At 37.6% G+C, this 24921-nt stretch overlaps 1 protein-coding gene across 2 annotated transcripts in view; it reads left to right on the top strand.

Moving 5' to 3' along the window:
* The first annotated feature begins 6014 nt into the window (after nt 1-6014).
* The window catches only part of ghra (growth hormone receptor a), a 49570-nt gene continuing 30663 nt past the window's right edge, over nt 6015-24921 (top strand). Inside the window, exons 1-2 of one of the 2 annotated variants that reach the window (XM_066711397.1) lie at nt 6015-6456; nt 22147-22236. In XM_066711397.1, coding sequence (XP_066567494.1) covers nt 22158-22236 — 79 coding nt within the window. In that variant the 5' untranslated portion in view covers nt 6015-6456; nt 22147-22157. Of the gene's footprint in view, nt 6620-22146; nt 22237-24921 lie in introns of both variants that reach the window. The other variant, XM_066711396.1, reaches the window with a different exon arrangement.

Genomic DNA, 24921 nt, shown 5'->3' with positions numbered 1-24921 from the left:
AACTGTTTGTTTAAACAATGTGTGGAGAGGCCTGGTTTGCGTGGTTGCTGTGGGTAACAAATCAGGGCTTTCAGAAAGAGAATTAGCAGATGGACTCTTTAACTGCGGAGGTCTTGAGGGTCGTTCGCCTTATGAAATAAATCATTCGCTGCATATAATCAGCTCTTGTGCTTCAAACCCTTCATCCATTTAGTAAACCAATTGTAGGGCTTATGGAGTATAAAACACGAACCCTAGGTCAGCATCTAACACAGTGCCCTCATTTAAAAAAACACAACATAATTGGTTTCCTGCATTATGTCCATGACAATACACTGCTTTCTTTTATGATTATTCTGAATTTCCATTGTACTCATTGTTCCTATAGTCTGTTTCACACCATTTCTCAATTGTACAGTTTTGCACTTTTGTATAATAAATCTATTTACAAATATTCTTCGGTTAAACAATATAGCATTATCTAGGTAGTGTTACTGAATATATTCTCTTATGCAAGAGGTTAATATCCGATTTTGTGGGAAAAAAGATACAAGATGATATATATATATATATATATATATAGTGGGATTTTACTGGCATTATAGCCTCTGCTTAATTGATAAAAGCCGTTTGCAAGGCTGAATATGTGTACAGAGACCAGCTTGTGTTTTGTGTCTCAAGGCGACTGAGGGCTGGTAGCCGGTACAGCAGACCCTGCACAGGAGTTATGTTCCTGGGTTACTAATTCCAGCCTCCACAGCAATAAGATTTCGAATCAGATAAAGGTTCTGTACCACATGGAAAACTAGTCATTCTTGATTTTACATTTACTGCAAACTTACACTGATAATTAACTCATGCAGACTTCAATTCATGTATGATGGTGGGCGGGGATGAATTTAGCTTGTGTTGCTGCAGCTACACAATTCCATCACTGCAGTTCATGTTAACCGGTAGCTATAAAAGACAGCAATACATTGGGGAGAGATTTTAATGATCATCGAACAATGGCATTGATTTACAGTTAACAAGCTTGTTGAAAAGCAGCAGAGAGGCTGGTGAGACACACTTTACAGAGAAATACCTTTATAATGGAGACAAAAGAGGCTCAGAGGCTGAGTATTCATACATTTAAAAAAAATATATTTTCACATACATTTGAAATAAAAATATCAGCTATAAAAAGTGATGTTCTTTACTTCAAATATTCATTGGAAAAATCATGATGGTAATCCATAACATGACATTTATTTATAATGCACTTTCTTACTAGAAAGAAAATTCAAATGTGTTTCTTGAAGAAAGGAGGCTTACAAAGGGACACTGTTACATTTACATCTCATGACTGTGGAAGCAGTGTGATCCGTGTAATCTCTGTGCAACACGGGATGATAATTGAATTGGAAGTGACACAATGAACGACCAAACCTCCTGCTTCTTTTCAAGATTATTTTAAAAACATGTTTGTATTGTGGTTTGTAAATTGAAAGAAAAAAGATACATATAAATATAATGAAGAGCAAAGCATTATTTGTTCATACATTTATAAATAAATACATACATTTATAAATATGATTATTAGATATCCATTTAATGTAACTGTAACACAGAAATCATAAAGCATAGACGTCTGTAAATGTTTTTATTTATCAATATAGCAGTCAGTCTACTACACTGGTATGTGAAAAATCTTAAGAACATCACAAGCTATGGCATTTCTAAGGTAATAATATGTCTTGCCGGGATTTAATTAGAGCTTTAATTTACCAATTAATCACAACATCCAACAACAATAAGATGCACGAAGCCACCGGTCAACAGAAAACAGTTGAATTTGTGGCAACAGGCTTGTTTTAGTAAAAAATACTTTTGTAAACAGGCTGTCTTTTACTTCCTGCAGTTAAAGATGCTGAGTTAAGTGTTATCCTGCATATCATATTGAACAGACATGATTACAATATATATTGTAAATGTATAACAAATCACAATCAGTCAAAAAGATACAATCAATACTTACAACACTTCACATATATAAATTAATTGAATGTATTAATTTTTTAACTTTGATTCATGCAATTTTCTGTATTTGTATCTTGGAAGTATTTAAATACATTCAGAGAGTGAATATTCATTAAGGATCTCGGGGTGCCAATCAGGGAGCCTATAGCTTCAGTTCATTTCGACTGCAAAGACAGATATAAATATCCCTCCTGTGGCTCAATACAGCAAGTGAAATTCCATCAGCCATGACTGGACAGGATTTATAGCACAGCTGAATGCTGGGAGCTGTTACTGCAACTCTAGAAGGCCAGGAGAACACAACCACGAGTACACAGGGAAAAACACTTCCTTAAAATATACTGAAATGTGGTATCATAAGAAACCATATTTCCATGTCTTAAGATTTTTACTCAGACAGATATAAAAAAGATATTGCTCAGTAATCAGGGATACATTATTCAAACTTACACATATGAATTTATATGCATTTTATGTTTAATTTTGTACAACAGTAATGCACAATTTGTTTAGGCTACTCTTCTTGTTAAATAAACAGTTCTGTATCATATGTTTAACACAGCTGTGTGGTCGAATTTACCACTTTAAAGTGTTTTCCCTCCAGTTAAAACAATCTATAAATTATTTGCACGGCCATATTTGGTCAGCCATCTATCTCGTCAACAAATGAGCATGACATTGAATTGTATTCATTGAGTTTGCTAGCAGACTGTTCAGTAATGTTCCCAATCTGATTGACTCCCATTGTCTCCTTTCTGCTGTCATACACTGTGCTGAGAGTTTATACACACCAGCTACTACACTTCCCGCCACATAGATGTTACTATGATAACTCATATCATTTCAATTAGATTGTCATTTTTACAAAAGGGACTGGGATGGATGTGATGTGTTGTTAGATACAGTTAGGTCCATAAACATTTGGACAGTGACACAATTGTCATCATTTTGGCTCTGTATGCCACCACAATGGATCTGAAAGGAAACAAAACTGCCTGAAGTCTGGAACCCATAGACATCACCAGATGCTGGGTTTCTTCTCTGGTGATGCTCTGCCAGGCCTGCACAGCAGCTGTCCTTAGTTCCTGCTTGTTCTTGGGGCGTTTTGCCTTCAGTTTTCCCTTCAAAACTCAAAACAAACAAATCAGATAAATAGCAAAAACATTAGGTGTGGCCAAATCAACTATTTGGGACATTATTAAAAATAAAGAATGCACTGGTGAGCTCAGGAACATCAAGGCCCGGAAGACCACGGAAAACAACTGTGGTGGATGACAGAAAAATTTATTCCCTGGTGAAGATAAACCCTTCACAACCATTGGCCAGATCAAGAACACCCTCCAGGAGGTAGGCGTATCTGTGTCAAAGTCAACAATCAAGAGGAGAGTTCACCAGAGTAAATACAGAGGGTTTACCACAAGATGTAAACAGGAAACAGGAAGACCAGATTAGAGTTTGCCAAAAAACATCTAAAGAACCTGTACAGTTCTGCAACAACATCCTATGGACAGATGAGACAAAGATCAACTTGTACCAGAATGATGGGAAGAGAAGAGTATGGAGAAGAGAAGGAACTGCTCATGATACAAAGCATACCACTTCATCTGTGAAACATGTTATGGCATGGGCATGTATGGCTGCCAAGGGAACTGGATCCCTTGTATTTATTGATGCTGTTACTGCTGACAAAAGCAGCAGGATGAATTCTGAAGTGTTTAGGGCTGTGTTATCTGCTCAGATTCAGCCAAATGCTTCAAAACTCATTGGACGGCGCTTCACAGTGCAGATGGACAATGGGTGTAATTCCTACACCATTCACCTATTTTGGATGTAACTACCCTCACATTAAAGATGAAAGTCTACACTTAAAGCACACCTTGATTCTTTCCTTTCAAATACATCTGTCTGTCAATATGGGATTATTATAAAGGATTGAACATAACAGTCCAAAGGGAACAGACATTTACACAGAATAATAAACTAAGAACCAAATGTGACTTTAATCAATAGCTTTGGATACTTATGACCATTTTAGCAATACAAAGTGAATTAGACAGTAGGGAGGTGCAACATCTTTGCACATAATTATATTTTGGCTTTCAACATCTCACTCTAAAGAGTATGTTAATGACTAGATCTGTGGACTTGCAAAATGCATTTGAAATTGACTGTACAATTACTCAGGAAAAACAATTACCTACCTAAAAATCAATTGTCAAGGCAGGGGCGTTATTACTATGTAATTAGGCTACTATTCCCTTGTCATCAGATGGATTTCTAATTGACTGTGATGTGTACAGCTCAGAGACAATGTGGTGTCAAAAAGAGAGGAACATTATGAAAAACCTCAATTAAGTTTCTGATTCCTTCTGAACAAATTCAGCAGTGTGGATCTCAACCATCGATGTAACTTTATATACAAACTTTGTGTCATCCACTAGACTAGACTCTATTGTATAGCTGTACATTGTTTAGAAATATTGTTGTGCCTTGCAAATAAGTACAAGAGAATAAAAATGATTTGTATGCATTGTGTCAAATCCATCCACTCAAATCAAACTCTTATTTATTATTGATCCTGAGGACTTATTTTCTATTGTCTAGCAAAGATTAAAGTAAAGTTGGGGTTAATATTGATTACAACATTATAGGCACCTAAGTCAAATTTGAAATCAATTTGACTAATCTACAAATGCACACTTTTGCATACAATTTATTTCAGAACATATGTGTAAACCAGCATAATTAACAGATTCTGTTAATTCAAATTGAGAAAATTGGGGGTATGTCATATGGGACAGTCAACGGAAACAACTTTTTAAATAAAAAACCCAAACCATCAGATATTCCTGCTGAACTAATCACAGCAGTTTTTAAATTGTACTTCATTTCACATGTAAACTCTAGCCAAGTCAGGCAGAATGTTGTACAAGACGGACAAAGTGTCACAGGGGACGTGTCTGAATATCCATTACATTTGGCTTCTAATACAATACACACTGTGCAATAATAAACAGAGCTTTGAAGAAACATTTACCATAAGCATCACAACTTTTTAATTTGACAAGGAGAAATATTTACAGAAATAGTCTAAATTTAAATGCCTAGAGGGAATAACAGCAAAATATATTTTCCTGCAATATAGTCAGATCAGTGTTCAATGCCAGCCTGCTGTTTTTGGATCCAGTCTGGTTGGAATTGTTCTGTGTTATATTTTCTTAATCTACCAAAACGATGTAGTCCCTCTCAAAGAAAAAATAAAATATTTGAGGCTGCTCGCATTTAAGTATGAAGTTTAAACAGACAGTTAGTAACCCTGTTTGTGTTTACATAAACAGCAAAAGTGGAAAAAATAGCAGTTTTTTTTAATAGTCTTCCACTATTAAAAAATATCAGCCCATCGTTTAACTAATATCAAATGAACCCAGGTCACAATGCTTAACTAAGAAAACTCTTCATATAAAGATATTCCCTCACACATCCATGTAGTTGACTTAATATGAATCACAGCATGGGTTCTTATCAGTATCATTGTTCTCTTTCTATAAACCAACCAATTCCTATAAACACTTTGGTCATAAATTAACCTTCAGTTTTGTTTTTGACACTTTTATTTATTTACTTGGACAGCTAACCTACATATGTTGCAATGCACGTTATTATCTCAAATCTTAAGGTTGTAAATATCCATAACCTTTGTAACATGCATAGGAAATGCAGGGCTGTGCTTGATTAACACAAATCCGAGTTATTTCCTATAATTATTATCATTATTAACAAAAATACAACATAAAATACTATGGACTATACTATAAAAATATTTTCTTTAATAGCTTTAAAGTACTAGGCTTGAATGGACAACACTTCCAAGAGTAGGATAAGTGAAACCAACTGGATTGAAGTCTCCACGTAGACCTGGTGTTAATGCATTCATTTGTGTGTGTGTGTGTGTGTGTGTGTGTGTGTGTGTGTGTGTGTGTCTGTGTGTGTGTGTGTGTGTGTGTGAGTGACAGAGAGAGAGAGAATGAGCCGAGCCGAGCCAGTGAGCTGCAGCAGCTGGAGTCGGGCTGCAGGGAAATCTCCAGTTTCACATCCATTTCATTTCACATTATTGACGATGCAAATGTAACCTTTCCAATCAAGTTTGACTTTATTCTTCCAGTTGCACTTTTCTCAAACCCCCACCAGCGCTGCGTTTGATCAATCCATTGAAAGGAGGCGGCAAGTGAACCCCACAGCCCTGTCCCTGCAGCCGGACGGGCTCTTCACGGAGGGGTCCTGCTGAATGTCTATCTGCAGAGGGCGCTGGCCGAGCTGGACTGACACCGAGCCAGAGCCCGAGGAATGCGCGGAGGGGTCCTGATTCCCGATGTCGGCACGAAAAGCCCGTCCAAACCCCCGACACGACGAGAAGCAGTACGCGTGGGACTGGGCTGCACAGGAGTCTCTTTTCTTTTGGTCGGTAATGCAACCCCTCCAGAAAGAGATGCCTGGGACACGTTAGTCTCTCTCTCTCTCTTTCTCTCTCTCTCTCGACCATTGCCGCCTGTTACTGGGCTCTGCTGGATTGTACTGTTACAACTTGCCTCACACTTTGCATTCAGCAACTTTGTGATATAAGGTAAGACCATCCGTGCACTAAACATATGCATGTGTGTGTCTCTGGGGCTGCAGTGTGCTGTGCTGTTAATGGGGATTTCTTTTCATTTTCGTTGTAATCTGACCCACGTCGGTCTTGTGTCGAGTGGGAGTTTTTTTCTTTCTTCTGGTGGTCTGCCGGAGAGAAATCCGCTGTTTTGGACAGAAATCCCTCTATCTGCCGTGCCTTGCGATTTTGTTTTAGTTACAAAGTATCCGACCACTGTGACATCTGTACACGTCATCAGAAACCACAACATCTGTGCAGAGAAATGATAATATAGACGATTTAGGAGTATCAGTGTGTATTTTGTAAATGTGATGTATTTAACATGCACTTTTAATGCAGTGGGATAATTAGCAGCATCATTTTGTGAGGTCCACAACGTGTTATTTTATTTTTTAAGGATTCAATGATGATCAATTAACTAACCAGACAATAAAACCAACTTTTTCTCTGAGTGAAAAGCACCGACGGGAAGCTGTGTGGTATAATTTGACAGTCCCAGAGTCACAAAGTGGCGATTTGTAATACTTAAGGGGCTTGACTGTGTACATCCTTCAGAAAACATCTTTGATTTATAATATAATGATATTATCGGGAACATGCTGTCAGTATGTTCCTGTGAATCTGACATTAACGAGAATGAGAGGCAAATGCTCTGGGTGCAAACTGAATTACTACTCATAACGGTAAAAACAATGGAAACATTCAGCTAACACTGCCCCTGAAGTCCCTTTAATTTGTGTCGCTTTTCTACTTTGAAATTTGCAGCACTTTTAAAGGTGTAGTAAATGAGCCATAAAACATACAGCTTCCATGCTGTGGGAGTTTTAGTGTTGTGTCAACAGAAATCCTGATGCTATTATAACCCCTGAAGATACACACAACTGCAACAAAATGATCACATAAACCCCGGAGATCACATCTGGGTTTAGAGGGTGATGGCTGTATGTAGATAACACACTTTTTTCAGGTTAGTTTAGTTTGTTCTGTAGTAAAACTGACACAGAACTATGTGAACAGATTGATTTATTACAGATGTTGTGAACGCCGTGAACATGTGTTGACTATGCATTTCAGAATTAAAGCATATGAAGTGTCAAAAACAACTTATTTCATAGTTTATTTTTAATGCAAAATTATTTTAAAAGTTGGGCATTCCCGAGGTTGAATCGGGGCCCAGATTTGTATTTTTATTTCTTAAGTTTTCTGTTAGTTATTGAAGCTCAGAATGTCTTGAGCCAAATTTATAAAGGTTTTATCAATTCTATTACATTGAGTGTATTCTTCAGGTTATTTCAGAGCACAAATAGTGAATCGCACGGAATCACCATCCATTCTCAGCAGAGGATGTTTGGTGAGCATGCCAAGTGCAACAGGTATATAGATATATATGTCAGGATTTCATCAACATTAGAGAGTGACTTATTTTTCAGCTAATGCTGTAATGCTTTAGAGTTCAGTTACATATTGCAACTAGTACACATGCAATTACATTAACGATCAGCCCAACAAGGGCCACAGTCTTGCTGGTTTTAGGTGTTTTTTTACTAGCAACTAATTAAGATCTGTGTGTGTGTGTGTGTGTGGGGGGGATTATTTGTTGAAGAAATGTAATAATGAAATCAATTAGGCTAAGTTCTGCAAAGCTGAGCTGCAATTAAAATCCAGAGGTTCAGAATCCCCCAATAGGATTGGGATAATCAACCCTGGGGTCTCTTTGTGGAGCCAGATCCTCTTTCATATATGAAGATTCTAGTTTTCCTAGCATTGGAAATTGATATTAAAAAGTACCTTTGCTCAGATGTAATTGTCTTGTTTGTGGCTGTGTGCTTGCTGTGATCAATGTGGCCTCAAAGACTCCAGGCAACTTTGCACAACTGAGCTGTGACGAGGCTTTGATGCCTTGTATTTCTCTGTATTTCTCTGTATTTTTGCACTTATGTTGTAAGTTGCCCTGGATAAGGGTGTCTGCCAAGAAATAAAAATAATAATAATAATAATGGGACTTTACCCAGGGTTCCCTGGGGCTGAAGACGCACCTAAACATTTTATTATGAGCCACGTCAGGCTCTTTACAGGAATCTTGAATGATGTTAAATTGCAATTAAGGAAGTATGTGCCAGAATAAAATTTAAAACAGAGAGGAGAAATTAGGTCCAGAAAGTGAGAATAATACTGGTTTGGCATGGGTACCACGAGGCCGTCCAGACTCTTGTGTCCTTGAAGCATCTGTATGTTGAGACCTTAGCATTGTGTGCCAAGCTGGCTACACAATCCATGCAAAGCAACCATCATAAGATCTCGTAGCTCCTCACATCGTGCAAACAGACCAGACACCAAAACTCCAGTACGGAATTTGTTCTGGCTTGAGAAAAACCACATAAAGAAGGATAATTTCAGAAAACGAAAAAGGAATTTATTCCTGTTCAGTTCAGTTACCCTGGTTTATAATGGTCCTGTTACTGAACTGATTTTTTTTTTAAATTGGTATTATCTTTAAAAAAAAAAAACAATATATGAATGATAAATATGTTAAATTGCACAACTAAGTATTTGTGCCTCATACCAATGTAGTTTCTATATTTATTAACAGTAATAATGAAGACTTAGTTGATGTTCATCACAATTTCAAAACTTAAATTATTTATTTTTATTTTTACAACATGTACATTATACAGCAAAGGAAAATAAAACCATAGGGTAAAATCTGTTCGCATATAAGATACAAGTATAAGGAGATATTGAAAGTGTATAGTATTGCCTGTGCAAATCTTAAAAACTAAATTGCACCTTTTCCTATTGTCGTTTCTGTTTCATTACCTTTTGAGAAATTGTCAGCAAACTTATTTTGAGGGGATAATTAAAGCCAAGGTTGAAAAATTACACTATTTAAAATTTCACGGTGAAAATGGAAATTATTGTAATTTCTCTTATAACTACATCCCGAGCTCTTACGCTTGTTATGCCTAAATGAGGCCTTGCATCCAGAATATGTGCCGCAGGGCTCGTTAAATTCCCAAGTAGTTAACACTCTGGGAGAACTGTATTATTTGTTTCGTATTATTCTATGTCTCAGTGAAGTGATTGATGTGCTTACTCTGCAGCCACGAGGTCTGTGGACATATAGGAGTTCCTAGCTTTGAAGGTGAATGTCTGTAAAAGGCTTTTGATTTGTATCTGGTGTGCCTGAGCACAAATTCATGCAGGGACTTCAGCAAATGTTCGGTATGGAGAGACAGTATCTGAGTCATAATAAACCAGCTGAGAGGGTGGTCTGGGGTATAATGGGCTTAGAAAGGATTAAATAGCAACTGCAAAAGGCCCTGTAAGACAGTCGTAGATAATACAAGGCTCCCTGTGAAAATACTGTAAATCATACTATGTACATGAAAAACATATAAAGTTGAATATTCCTTGCCGTACAGAAAAATATTGTGAACATGTTTGTTACACAGATATACTGTAATTAATAAATTAATACAATTTCTTAGGCAGTAAACTAGGGAATTTTTTTATAACAACATTTGCTGAATAGGCCTATTTGTCTTCATGATTAATTGCGCTGTAATTTGTGCAGCTTGAGCCCCACATTACAGTAAATATTGTAATTCTTCTTGTATGCAACAATCTTTTTACTTGACTTTGAGAATACAGAAAATGAGTATGTTACTAAGCTTTAATGCCTTTGATAGCAGAGTTTCCATTTCAGATCCATGTGACCGATTATATAACAGAACTTGAATCATATTTTTACTTTTTCTCTACAATTAGAGGGCTAGTTCCCAGAGCCTTTGATTGGAAATTATAGTGTTTGAGTGCTTCTAGCCATGGTTGGAATTGGAAGCAGGCGAAAACGCAAACATTGGGTTTAGGAATTTACTTGTTTCCATCTTAAATACGGTAATGTCCTGAAATCTGTAAAGCATAATAATAACACTAACTGTATTGGCTTTTAATGTTAAGTGGAAGTAACCACAGTCATTTTGAGCTCCTAGTGCACTTTGAATTACTGAATATTACAGCTGCAAAAGTTTTCATGATTTATTAGTGATGTCACCATAACTTCATATTGGATTGATTTAGTAATATTTTATTGGTCAAAAACTTTACGATATCTGATTTTATCTCACTACTAAACAGCAACATGCTGTAAACTTGGATTAATGCATAATGGCTAAGAAACCACTCACCAAGCATTTTACCTCATACAAACATCTCCCTGAGTACTCAATATCTAACAGCTGTATTGGCCTTGCTGATTGAGAACTATTAAAGTTGACAAAATCACCAAAGAAGTGGTGTGAGGCTAGTCTAGTCTACCCAGAGCGGACCTTAAGGCATCTAGTTTGATTTATTTTATTAATCAAAAAGTAAATTTGGTCCTGGAGAAGCAAACAAATAAGCACTCATAAATCCTCCTTTCGATATTTCTGTAATGAGAATCTGACATACCCACATTGAAAATGCAATATTTTAGAAAACAAACTATTCTCTTTGCATGCATGTCAACAACCCTATGCAGAAAGTGTCCAAAAACTGGAATTGCTTTTAGAGTGATTTAAAAAAAAAAAAAAAAAACAGACAGGAAATTCCTTCAAGCTTAGGAAACTTCATAGTTTGTGTCACTAGCATTTGTCTTTCTGCTGAATCTGCGACCAAATAAATACATTTAGATTAATGAATCGCTTGTGAATCCCATAAACCCCAAAGGATTCCTGCAAGTATGTAGGAATACTCCCTCCCCCATTTTGGGATGCCACAAAAACATTCTCTCTGGATATATGTGGGAATCAGGACTGGAGCAAACATTTGTGAACGAGCCCCGGAGGATTTTGTAATGCGGTTAACAAGATACTTATCAGATCTGCAAGGTCTGCATGGTTATCCATGTGCTGAGTACAGGGGTGATCTCCTGACAGCCACCCAGAGCTCGCAAGAGCAGGAATGACAGGTTCGATCAGAGGAATACATACATATCTAGTCTGCGATAGGAAGTGCTAGGAGGGGATACAGCATGTTTTAGGAGTTGCAAATTTAAGATGTAAAACCAGCGACAGCTTAACATTTTCATATCATTGCTATAGGATTGTGGGTTGATCAGATCATATATGATGACCATGCCGTGACTGTTCAATAATGTTAGACAAAAACAAATATGGAATGCTGATCTCTGAGCAAATTGAATGGGAGAGTATCATTACATTATGTTGAATAAAAGCCATCGGGTGTATCCAGTATCACTCTGTCTAGCCATTTTGGCACCTTACTGAGACGAGTATTATATATTTCCTAATCGGCGCTATAGTGACTTCAGTAGCATGTATAGTTTTTGTTATCATCTTGGTTTTACCATCCCTGTTATGACACACTTCCACAAGGATACAGTAGGACAGCAAAATGCGGTAGGTTTTACTACAGGGAATCATTTACACCCAGTAACGCTCTTTAAAAGAATTAAAACGCCCAGACGCTATATTTAAAGTTTGTTTTTCAAGTTTTTTGTGAACTGGCAACATGGCAATGTAATCATAGCAATGGAACCCAAACCTTGTTAAAATCTGTATTTTATTGTGAGAGCTACTAAGCTCATTTCTTAGCCTACACAAATAAAACTCATGAAGACATGAATGTATAATGCCAGACATGGTACTTTAAAGAGATGGAAAAGCATGATGTACAAACCGACACTGTATTTGTCAGAACAGGTGTGTGTCTACATCAAGTGCAGACGACCGTCCATGATAAGACTCCCGCACAGTGGGCTTGCCCAGGCGAAACTCCAGTGGAAACTTTCACACACGCTGTTGTTTTTAGTCACATGAGAAAGAAAAACACTTTATTCCAAGGCCTCTCATGATGTTTCTATAATGATGATGTGCCAATTTTAATGCTTTTACAGCCCTTATCCACAGGACATTCTGCCTGAATTGTAGACGCTGGCTGTGAGATTTTCTTCTCATTCATTTCACATGCTTTCCTTTCTTTTCTCTTTTCTTGTCTCAAGGATGCATTCAATCACACCTAAAACTGCTGCACACAATGGTATTGGTGTTATTAAATTATAGAACAATTATTCAGTTAATTCAAACCATTTCAGAAAACCTTCTCTTTAAGTGTTCAGAAATGAGAGAGAGAGTTTTGTAAGATGACCTTGACTAAAACTACTAGGGTTTTCTAATTTTCACTGATTTTCACTTTATTGTGTTGTATGTGAGCAAAGTGGATTCTGGGAACAGTATTGCATGCAAAGAAGTTTAACCCATAAACAACGTTCATATCCCAGGGGGCAGATAGCATGATTGTCCCAGGTTCCCCACAGAGAGTGTAAATGTTGTCTGCTGGGCTTTCATTAGTGGTCCATTTCACAAGCTTTTAAATAATTAGGCTAGTCATTATTAGTAACTGCAGTCATTATTCATGTGAAGGGTTTCTGTTTTAGTTTTTCTTACCTCTTCCAGCATTTCAATGTCCAATTAACATAGGGTAAATATGCGTCAAATGATTTATTGGTCAACTGGAACAAATGATAGGAGATGTATTAAACCTTTTCTCTGGTCATAATGCAACAACATCTCTCAGTTTATGTGGTGCGAATATCATTTCAATGTAAGCACACTAAACCCTGGAATATAGCAAACGTTCATGCATTTGGACATAAAAAGCTAATGTTTAGATTTAAATGCTTTCACTTATTTAAATATTTGTCATTGTTGTTTTTTTAACAACTCGGGCCTACAGTTACAAATACAGTTAACAGTGGGCAGAAACAATGCAATATGAAGGTTTGGAAACGGCTTGGCTTCAACATAGTTAATTTTCTGCAGCCACAAATAAAACTCATCCGCTGGTGAGGTATTTATGGGCGGTTTTAGCTGACATTTCAGCAAAATCGAGACTAGAGCTTGAAAATTCAAAGTCATTTTGGTTAGCTGTTTATTTTATGACCTACTTAGGCACTGTGCAACATTTTGGCACAGTGTTATACTTTAGGATAGAAAGAGAGGCTTGTTGAATATCTTATTGTTGACTTTCAGTTTGATATTATTATAATTATTATGATTAAAAGCTGTCAGAAAGAGACAGACTTGAAAGGCAAGTAGTCTTGGAGGGAGTGAATTAATATGAGTCAAATCTGATTTCTGTTCGATTTGGGTAATTTAGGTAATTCACCCAATCAAAACGAGTCTATGGTCACCTTGTGGAACATGTCAAATGTGTTCTTACAGACACGAGCAAAAAGTACGGCCCAAAAAGACGCTGGAGTCATGAGTGGAATTCTGCACATCTTGCATTTTCCACGTGGAGCTATTTACAGATGTGCACCAGACCCAGCCGCTTGGCTCGCTGACCAAGATTTTATATGCTGTTTCCCTGCTGATCTTAACGCTAATTAAACATGAACCGTACAGTATGATACATTAAATGTGCTTTCTTGCAAAGGGTGCTGAATTACACCGGATGCACTTATAAAGCCGTAACACCGTGGCTGCAAGCAGAGTCATCTGCAGTTCACTTTGCAAGTCTTATAATCTTCTTTTCATGAATGAACTCATTTGACATTGAACGGTTGTGTGCATGTTGTTGGGTTTTACTAGTTTCGTTAAGTGCTAACAGGTTCTGAATAGAGTCGACTGACAAATGTCCCATGATCGGGACTGGCATTTGTGCCTCAAGTGGTGTGACTAATTGAACATGACAAGTATGCCATGTCTGTTTGTTTAGTATGCTTTTGTTCTCCTGACTTGCTCAACAGCACTTGCTCTTTCCCACCATAAAGATTGAATCATAATTTCTATTTACTTAAAAATAAAACTTAATATTTTACCTCAATGTCACTGATGGGCAACAAACAATTGGATAAAAGTGGACATGAAGTATTGTAAATATTTCTATATATATATTTATACATAATCATCCACTTTGGTGATGTTATGTTATCACAGCTTTACTAATGCAGTTGGTAGACACAATTTGGGGGAGTGAATACAAGCGGACAGAACAAATCTGTGGATCTGAATGCGTACTGTAGGCGCCTCAGTTGACAGTCCCATAATCTCATCACACCAACTCCACTTTTTCCAAGTGGAAGTGTTATTTGAAATGTCTGCAAAATTAAAAAGGAGTCTGTTGCTCAGTGCGTATGAAGTTCTGTTAACTATTATGATTTTGTAAAGGATGCATCAGTCACCTCAGTGATTTTTTTTGCTACTGATTATGTTGGCGGCTGTGTTGGTCCTTGTCTCTGCACTATATACCTGTGCAAAGCCATATCTATAGAAATGTTTGTTTCACACCGGTGACGCGTGACTTTTACATGGATTGCATTTCAGATTGTTTCTTTTTTCACATTTGCTCTGGCACCAAAAATATTAAATATGTCCTTATAAAGAACATGTATTTCTGGATAGTTACTCTCCTGTATTGCAGTCTTTTCTACCACAGTAAAGTCAATGTGAACTATGTATAAAGATAGGACCCAGAAGAAGTTTTGTGTTTATAGTTGCTGGTCTGACAGCAGGCAGTGAATTCTAGATTTTCAAACCCCCAAAGTAAAAAATATTTCAGTAGCCATCTTTATAATTTATGACTGCAATACTATGACATAATGAAATGGGTTGCGTGTCTGTCTACGGTCAGGGTACAGACACATTGAGCTCGCAGACTGTCACATAAACCCTGCTGGACACTAATCAAACAGTCCCTGTAGTTTAAATATCTTTCGGTAAGTCTCTTTAATTTTTCCCCAAACGTTGAGGAAATGGTAGGAGTTATTTTCATGAATGTAGTCAATGTAGAATTGTGTGTAGTTCTGCTGTCTCTTAATGTTTTAATAAAAATGCAGAGGTTTAACTCTGGTTTGATATTATACAGTGTTCACCCATGATTGAGAAGTTAAAGAATAGTACATTTTTGTAAAGGGTGATTTAAATAATTCACTGAAAAGGGAGATTCATATTTGTAATGCACTGTGCGTATTTACATGGTGAGGTTACATACCCACCTCCCAGCCGCTGTGAATTTGCCTCATGGTTGGGGCGATGGACAGGGCATCGTTCCTGGGGCACAACAGTGAGCGGCGCTCTGATGGTCACTTGACACCATCTCTTGAAACCTGACTTTGATTTGGTGGATAAAGGAAAGTGTCTGCGTGCGCCGGGGGTGCATGTGTGTTTGGAAATTGCTGTTTTCTGCAATTTCCGTCCTACATGGGATCAAAAGGCTGTGAATATCCGAGCTAGCGTCCCTGACGGGTGTCTGCCGTGCCTTTTCCTCAAGGTTTTTAGAGAGTGTGAGAAATGAGTGAGGAGACGCATGTTATTCTCCCACAGGAGAAATTGGCAGTGCCATGTTTTAAAATATATATATTTTTTTATTTGTTTATGCATTTATTTCCTAATTTACTCAAGGGCCGTTTCTACTACTCTGTTAAGCCTATGTTAATACAAATATTTGTAGATAATAGAGAAGGTTCAAGTGCGTAAAAAAACGTTTTCAGAAGTATTTCATAAGAATTCACTGGCAGAGAAAGCCGTGCCAGGCTCCAGTCTTTGAGGCCAGCGTTGCAGGGCATCTGTTATTACGCAGGCATCAGGTCCCGGCTGCTTTACCGGGCTGTGTTTCTCTCTGAGCTCTGCGCCAGAGAAGCCGAGCAGCACTTCAGCCAATCAGCAGTTAAAGTGGTGCACTCCACCCCGAGAGGGGAGATAAACAGGGCCGTCTGTCTGCCACGGTGGACTGAACCCTCTGGAGGGAGACCTGCTCTGTTAAACATCAGCAGGAACACAGAGACAGGCAGTACTATTGGAGATAACAGGGATCTTTGTCAAGTGTATTGTAGGTCCCATTTGAACCGAACAAACAGCCACACAAAAAAAGCACAACAGAAAATGACAATTGGAAGTTTTATGTTGCAGAATCTTAAAGTTAGTTGGAATATTGCAGATAAACTGAGATTTGTAGAGAAGGTTTGTTAACTCCCTAATCTGAATGGTTGGCAGATCAGGAAATCAAGATAGTCCCTGTATCCCAGCTATAATGACTTCCTTTCCTTGTATTTTTAGAGCATATTGCTGGCTTGAAAGGTAAGATAGATGCACTCATTTCTATCTATTTGCTGTCCTTAGTTAGTGTAAATAATTTTTCTGCTCTTTACACATGAGATTCACACCCTCAGGGATTGTTTCATGCATATTTAGTCATATTTCTTGCCAGAACCATAAACACAAAAGATTGTATATCTGTGTTTAATGTTCCATTGGAAGTATTTCTCTGCCAGTTTTTGTGTCGACATGTAATCAGATTATATATGTATTGTATTTTTTGCATGCAATTATTATAGTGAAGTATGTTGTGCAGAAAATGCACCACCTGAGGTGTAGATGATTAGGACATTATTGTAAAAGATATAAGTGTTTCTGGTTTAAATTCAGTACATGTAATTGTCTTAAAGATTATATAAATTAAGGGCTATTTGTTTCAGTTGATAGTTAAGCACAATCATCAGTTATTAATATGTTGAGGTGGTGAACTGCTGACTCTACAGTTCCTGACTCAGCCGTGCCCAGTGGGGAATTTGTCTCTTGGGCTGGGAAGCCTCAATAGCACTGAGTCATTGTGGGTCATCTCCTTGCCAGATGATGATGTCGCTGTAGTATTTATTTTGCATGTTCTGGGTGTGGGAAATGCCATGAGGCTTGACAAGGGCGATGGGATCTGGCTCAAATCTTGGGCTCCATCTTCACTGATACCAGAGGCCTTCAGGTGTTAAATGAAAAGCTGGAGAGGTTGTCACAGCCCACGTGTAACCTATCGTAGGTGCAAATGGAAATGTCATACAGTCACACTGAAGATGATGGCTCAGACTAAAGCTTGGAGTCAGGAAGGAACTGCAGCCCCTGCTTTCTCACGAGGGGATAAATCGTGTCCTTGACTCCTAGTTGAGAGGGAGTTGCTTTCTCTTCAATATGAATTGCATACGGACTGAGCTGTAAAGATTAAAGCTTTGGTTGAGCACTGGGGGTGACAGGTTGCCATCTGTTTACCGAACACGATATTGCACATTTCATGCCTGTATTGCATATTAATCATATGATACTGCAGGTCAGTGTGTGAACAAGCTATTACACGAAAAGCGCACACACACACACAAGACCTTTGCTGCCTTATGCTTTAGAGGATGTCAGTGTTCTGGCTGCGTATGATTTGAGAGCTGTCCCTCACACTGCTGTAAGATGGGTATCTTTCTAAGCAGTTATGGCGTGTTTGCTCCAATTCTTGTTAGGACCCACAAGAAAACCACCGTAGCTGATTTTGTAATCAAAAAGGCAGAGCTGTTATTTTGTCCATTTTGCTAAGGCTTTCACAACCTATTTGTTACCCCTAGGTAAAATTTTGGCAGCCTTTGAACAGGGAGTCATTAGGTTAATGAATGTGGTAAAAGGCTAAGTTACTCTTCGGACTTACACTAGCACGTCTTTAGACAAGGTTGCCACACAGCCATAATGCAAACACGGGCTCCATTAAAAGCCACGATAAGAATAGACCAAACAGAAAAAGCATAATCCCTTGGAGGCCCCGTGCTTCATTCAAAATTAATAAATTGTTATTCATTGTGTAAAAGGCAGGCCCAGGCAAATACCCAGAACTCCTGGAGGCCAATGGTCTGACAGATGGATAAGAGGGTCAAGTACAAGGGGGTGAGGTCAGCTGCTGAGATAAGGTAAAGTTAAATGTGTGTGACGTGGGGTGAACCAGTTGACCTGCCGTCTGGCCTACCTTCAGGAAACACTCGTATAACTTTGCGTTTGCCTGGCATGCCTGCATCTGCAATACAGCTGAGATAAGGAAACCTGAATCTTTAAGGCAGTAATAAAAGCCTGTTACTATAATCGGATCGGGTCCTGCTCCCTTGCTTCCCAGCCATGAAAAAAGACACAAAACATGCGTGGCTTGTGTGTCATGACACGACAAGGAATAAACTGTTTCACGCTGCTCAGCCAATCTTGCCTAGCCTGTGGATTAAATAAGTCTTTCATCGGTTATCTCATTACCATATTTATTTACCTGAAAGTCAAGAATGGAAATCATTTGATTCATGACTCCAGGATTGTACACAAAAACCCGCTGGGTTCTAATCATACGCCTTTGTAGAAGGACGAGCAGGTGTGTTGCAAGGCAGCGATAAGCAGTGAATGTAAAACAAGACACTGAGTCTTTTCTGGTTTACATTAATAGACGGAAAGCCCTAGATGAGACAAGCTGTGAACTCAAAATCAGAATGTAATTTTAAAGAAGACCGTCTTAACTTTTCCTTTCAAAGAAATTAATGATGATGTTTGTTACTTTTCCACTAAGATCCACTTTTGTTTTGGTATGAAACGTTATTTAAATATAATTTTAGGGGGAGATGTTTATTACTGCAGTGAGCTCGGATTGAAGTAATGCACTTTTTAATGTATCGTTTATGTATAGGTGTAGGCGTGAATGTATTATGTTATGTATAATTTCAGCTGAGCTAATAATACAATGTGCAAAAAAGAAAAACTTGTGCAATGTGTGTGCAGAGGCTTTCCTGGGTGCACAAGGAACTGTAACACACTGGAATGTGTAACACTAACACTAATTCATCTGCTGTAGTGGGTCAGCTTATGTCATCATCAACAAACTCACGGCCAATAAATCTTGTTATTATTAGTATACAGTACTGAGTTTGTTCTCTGCTTCTGAAGTCCTTTGTGAGAGGTTGTTGATTGGTGTATCAGACTAATTATTACAATTACTTAACGAAATGTCAAATTCATTATGAACATTTTACTGCCTGTAGGTTATGAGAAAAGATCAATAACATCCTACTGTTATTAAACCTCGCTTTTATTTTTAAACTTAGGAAAGAGCAGGAGTTATGAGGTAATATGTTTTAAATATGAGAAGTATACTTATTTGATCACTTTCAAAGCATTTTTAACTCCTATTTGAAATGTGAATCACTAGATATAATGTATGTTTTATCAATCAGCACCATTTGCTTTTGAATGACGTTTGTAACTTTTTCCATTCGATATTGTACAGCCTCTTGTGTGTCGTGAGTTCCTTATGAGCAGTGTGTATATCCCTTTATCCAAAACAAGCTTTGCACAGAATACTTTAAATGTTATAAAGATTTGGTTTTGAAGGAGTGATGTTTTATATATATATCACCATTTATAAAATCGATGTACCAGAATAAAAATATTAGGAGATAATTAGAGCACCTTCAACCCCTCCCACATGCACATATGCACACTGACAGGTTTTTATAAAAGCGTTGGATGTCAGTCGAATTTAAACAATGCATGCCATGGAGTTCATTGAATTATCAGTGCGGTACATGACTCTACATAATACTAACTATGTATCCAGTTTGATTATGTTTTATGCTTTGTATAGTTCAATTGAGATTAAAATCCTACAGAAATTACACAGAAGCCCCATCAAACAGCTTTCCATTTGGTGCATCAGCTATTATGCACGTTCGGTCATAAATAGTACTGCTAAACCAACAAGGACAATTTACCATGAAAATGTAAATGGACTCATTTACATTCTGTCCTTAGTTCATGAAGAAAACTCAAAGGAAGGCCCCTGTTTGTGCTTAGCAAAATCCTTTTAAAGATGATCATCTAGTTTTCTATTCAAATTAAGAATGTTTTCTAGAGTACTGGTTAAAGTTGTATGACTTTGCACTAGACGCACTGTTGAATTTTATACATTTATGTTTTGACTAGGGAATGAAAACACTGCATGTATGTGTAATCCAGTCTGAAATAAACGTTCGACCACCCTGCCAATGGTAAATTCCCATTGGAATACTTGATGGGGGCATTATATTTCACAAGTGATTCTACTTAATGAAAAATCTCCACGTCACACAGTCTATTTCATGTGCAAAAAATCATCTGGTCCAGATCTAACTCACAAAGGGTAAAACTTTGTTCTACTTTCTACTTTGTTTGTCATTTGCTTTATTGTACTCCTCATGCCTACTCCAGAGATAAAGCAATACGAGAGGAATTATTATCCAAACGCATACTAGTAAACACTTCAGTGTATCCAGTTTAAAGGGCTTTGAGGCTGAAAATAAGCTGAACAGTGAATTCTCAGATGATTATTTGACCTCCTCACCCCCTGTGAACAACAGTTTTCTTCTACTCTACTTCTCTATGTCAACAGACCCAAAGCTGCATAAGAAAAGGGTTTAAGTCCCACAAGCCCAGATCTGAAGACTATAAAAAACAGCTTTCCCATTAATTTTAAGAGTTCCAGGAGCAGAATCTACATCCACTATACGTCGCACTTTGACTTATATTTGTAATGGCTTGAGATCAGCTGCAGAACACAATCCACTGTGTATATGTGTGTGTGTGTGTTTGTGTGTGTGTGTGTGTGTGTGAAATGTGAAACTGGTTAAGAAGATAGTTGTGCAATAATAATTGTTTTTTAATGGGAAACATAAATTGAGGCTCGTGGCCAGAGAGCTGGATCCGTGAGGTTACCGCCAGTTCCCTGTGGTATGGGTCAATGTCCCTGTGTTGGGAGTGCAAAACAGGCCGTGCAGACGGGCAGGGAGGGGTGGGATTGATCCTGGAGCGTACCATTTTTCAGGAGGGGTTTTCTTTGACTCGTGCTCGTCTCCTGCCATGGTAACAGAGCTGTTCAGTGGCAGCCGTGTGTTTCTCCCTCCCTGACACACGATCCTGCCCAGTCACCCAGTCCTATGTTGCAACAGATCTGCAGCCCTCTTTAGTTTTTGGTCTCTGCAGTACTGATTATAACCCTTAACCCATCTGTGGAAACATTGCTTTTTTTATGGTAGAGATAAGTCTGAAATTGCTTTTTTTTTGTGAGAAATAATGGGCTTTGTCTTTTTTTTTTTTTTTTTTTTCCTTAACAGCCTGTGCGAATCATCATGCCAATTTGGACGTCCTTTTAGAACGGTCTCAGCCTTGATAAAAAAAGCTTTTAAGGGATATTTTTCATTGTTCATGAAACCGAGTTCAGTGGGGAGAAGAGTTGCGTAACCCCTGATGCAGCTCGGTTCAGTCATTGATGAATTCAGTTGATTGGAGACCTTTCAGGGAACAGTGCAGGCTTCAAGAAGAAACATTTAATTTTCCCTTGTATTTTTCAGTACTAAAAAGTGCAATCCAAACACACTCCAAATCATTGCCAATATATATCTACAATTAAACAGAAACCTATTTATTCATGGAATCACCATGTGTTTCTGAAAAAATACATACCTAAGATAGAGCAACCAAAATTAGGTGTTCTACCAAGAAAAGTAATGAGTGACTCAGAGTGACTTCATTGCAGTTGTGCTTGTTATGAAACATAGAACGACGACTATACTGTGATTGTTTTGGCGTCAGAAACTTTAGTAATAATATTGAATGAGACAAACAGAATCGATAATTCATGCTCTAAGTCCAGCTTAGATATTAACAAGTCCTTTCTCTCCCCGGCAGGAGCCGACGCTATGGCTTCAAGACTGATTATCTTCTGCTTGGTGTCTGGAATTAGATGCCTGACAGCAGGAGTTCCTATGACATCCAAAGGTATCTTTTTATTTTAAATCGATTTCCTTTCTTTAATTGTATTTTCCTTGTAAAAGACCAGCATCCCTCAAAATGTGTTTAAAATAAAAGATATCATCTGCAAGGTCTGAACCTAATGAATAAATGCCTTCCATTACTGAGTTCTACTTTTCATTCGCATAAGCGATCACTAATTAAAATCTATTAGTATTGAGGAGAATACGCTGAGCCAGGTGCTTTTGCTGAGCTCAGGAAATCTCTGTATTTGTATATAAGTGTCTATATATCATCACCATCAGCCTATATTGATCCTCTGCTGGATGAAGGCCCCCCAAGATATGTTAATTTCTCAGAAACAACCAGCCTATTTACCCAACTGTTGACGTCGTGACCTCAAACAAATAAGGTTTTCGTAATACACCAAGGGGCAAAGGTCAAAGGGGTCTGTGAGGAGCAAACAGACTCACACCACACTGATACACTGTAGCTCCTGGGAGGCTAATTCATTTCATGCTGTTGCAGAACTGCTAAATATACTCTGTACTGTACTGATTTATTGTGTTAAAAATATAGTAAATTAAAGAGTTCTTGGCGAACTTCAGTTACTATATATATGGGATGTGTTTCAAATTGGATACCCCTTTACTACAGACGAACCTCTTCAGACACAGACTATGCGTATATAATTAAACGACACATGTCAATCATCCCTGCACAGGGTACCATCAGGGCAAAGTATTCTGGGAGTTAATATAGACAAGTAAATCACACAAAATTATTGAATTGGGCTGTTTGTAGATGGCGTGTGATTTATGGCTTGGTTTATTTTCAGTGGTTTAGAAGATGAGGTGCACATCTACAAAAAAACTGTTCTGCACAATTAGAAACCCAGACTTGATGCCTTTCCTTGGCTTTCTTTTTCTTTTTTCTTTTTTGGCAAACTGGCTTATTTTCAAAATAATGATGGGCTGTGTTTTAGTTACAGAAAACACTTGTACATTGACCCCAGATAGAAAGGCATTATTACAGTTCCACTATGAATTACTAATGAAGTTTCTCCGAGGTTCCTGAAGCAATATATCCAGGGCAAACAATAATCATGTAATTGTTAAAATGTCATGCATGAAACATAATTGTAAGTGTGTAGTTGATTTGGTTCTTCTTTGAGATTATTTGTTAATTGAATGTAATGAGCTGCTTTAATTGGGAGAGTTGTTACTTGGTTGTTAGCGTTTATCTTGATGTATTTTATCTTGTGCTTGTACAGTTTCTTTGAAAGTAGGAAGTTGTGTTCTGCCTAATATGTAGTGTTTTCTTTACCTATTTGATGAACAGCTGTTTAGAAAATTACTTTTTTAAATAAACATTTTTATTTAATAATAATATAAAATAATGATGGACGACAGATCCTTTCATTCAGAAAGAAATGGAAAAATCTGTTTTTTTTTATCTTCCAGTAAAACACCATATAACCAATTTCTTGTTGTAGAAATTCACTTTAAGTGGCTTTCTTTTTAAAGTGTTTTTTTATAGTTTAGTAGAACAGACAGTCTCCTTTGTAAGTGGTTGTGCGAGATTGTTAGTGAGGTAACGCAAAAGGCATGTTGTGCTCCAGCAAGAGGGAGCTGCCTGGGCCGGCGCTAATCTACAGGCAGTGAAAAGCGTCTTAACTAAGGGAAATTATCCCTGAATACAGAATTAGGCTTTAAAAATAAATTGGGGTCTTCTGAGGTGAACTTCCATAAAGGATGTCTGTGATTTCTGCCATTTAAAAAAGTTCCCTTTCTTTAAAAATCAAATCTAATTGTATTTATTTTATTATATGTATGTTTTTAATTAGTAAAGTCTTGACTCTTTCCAGGGTGTTTTTAATTCACTTGCAGGTTTTCATTTTAAAGTGTTAGTTTAAAATCTTTTCAAGATTTCTTTAACCTCTGGTAAGCTTCTGTACTAAAGGAAAAAACTGAAAGATTACATATGCTCATGCAGTTAACATTCTTTTAGACTCCTATCTTTATATATTGTGTACAATGACCCTGAATAAATAAATAAAATAAATAAATAAATAAATATTTCCATAAGTTTGCTATTACATTCCAGGCTCTCCTACCCTTTTTCAGCAGTTACCTGCACTTTATTCTGCTCTAATTTATTTCATTCCATTAAATACATAATATTCACAATAACGGGATATTCTAACCTGTAAACATGACCTCCTTTTGTAGAAATATGTAACGCCATACTAGACTAGGTTGATACCTGTATTAGAAATTAATACACCTTTATGGTATAGTCTTCGTCAACCTTGACTGTTCATAATACAACACAGACTCACTCCATTTATGAAGTGTTCGGTGATTTAAACCCATTGTCCAACAATAAGACATCAATGCAACATTTCATGCACTTGGGCAGCCTTCCAAAAAAGAAAAACAAATGTGATTGCCATTCCCTAATTTCACACATTTATCATGGACCGAGTGTCAGTGTGGCTGAAATGGAGCCAGTGGGGGCACAGAGCTGGAATTTCATGGTTTGTGTTTTGCATCTACCAAGAGGAAGTGGAGTGAATAGCTCTTGTGTATCTAGCAGTAAATAGACCTTTTCTTTGCTTAGTAATGCCATTTGCAGGGGCTTTAGCTGATGGTATCACACTTGATTCACTTTTCTCTCTCTCTTGTATCCAGTTACATCACAGAAGCATCT

Source organism: Amia ocellicauda, chromosome 8 (genome assembly GCF_036373705.1).
Source record: "Amia ocellicauda isolate fAmiCal2 chromosome 8, fAmiCal2.hap1, whole genome shotgun sequence".
Taxonomy (NCBI): domain Eukaryota; kingdom Metazoa; phylum Chordata; class Actinopteri; order Amiiformes; family Amiidae; genus Amia; species Amia ocellicauda.
Note: the sequence above shows the minus strand (reverse complement) of the source record. Positions and strands in the feature narration are given on the sequence as shown.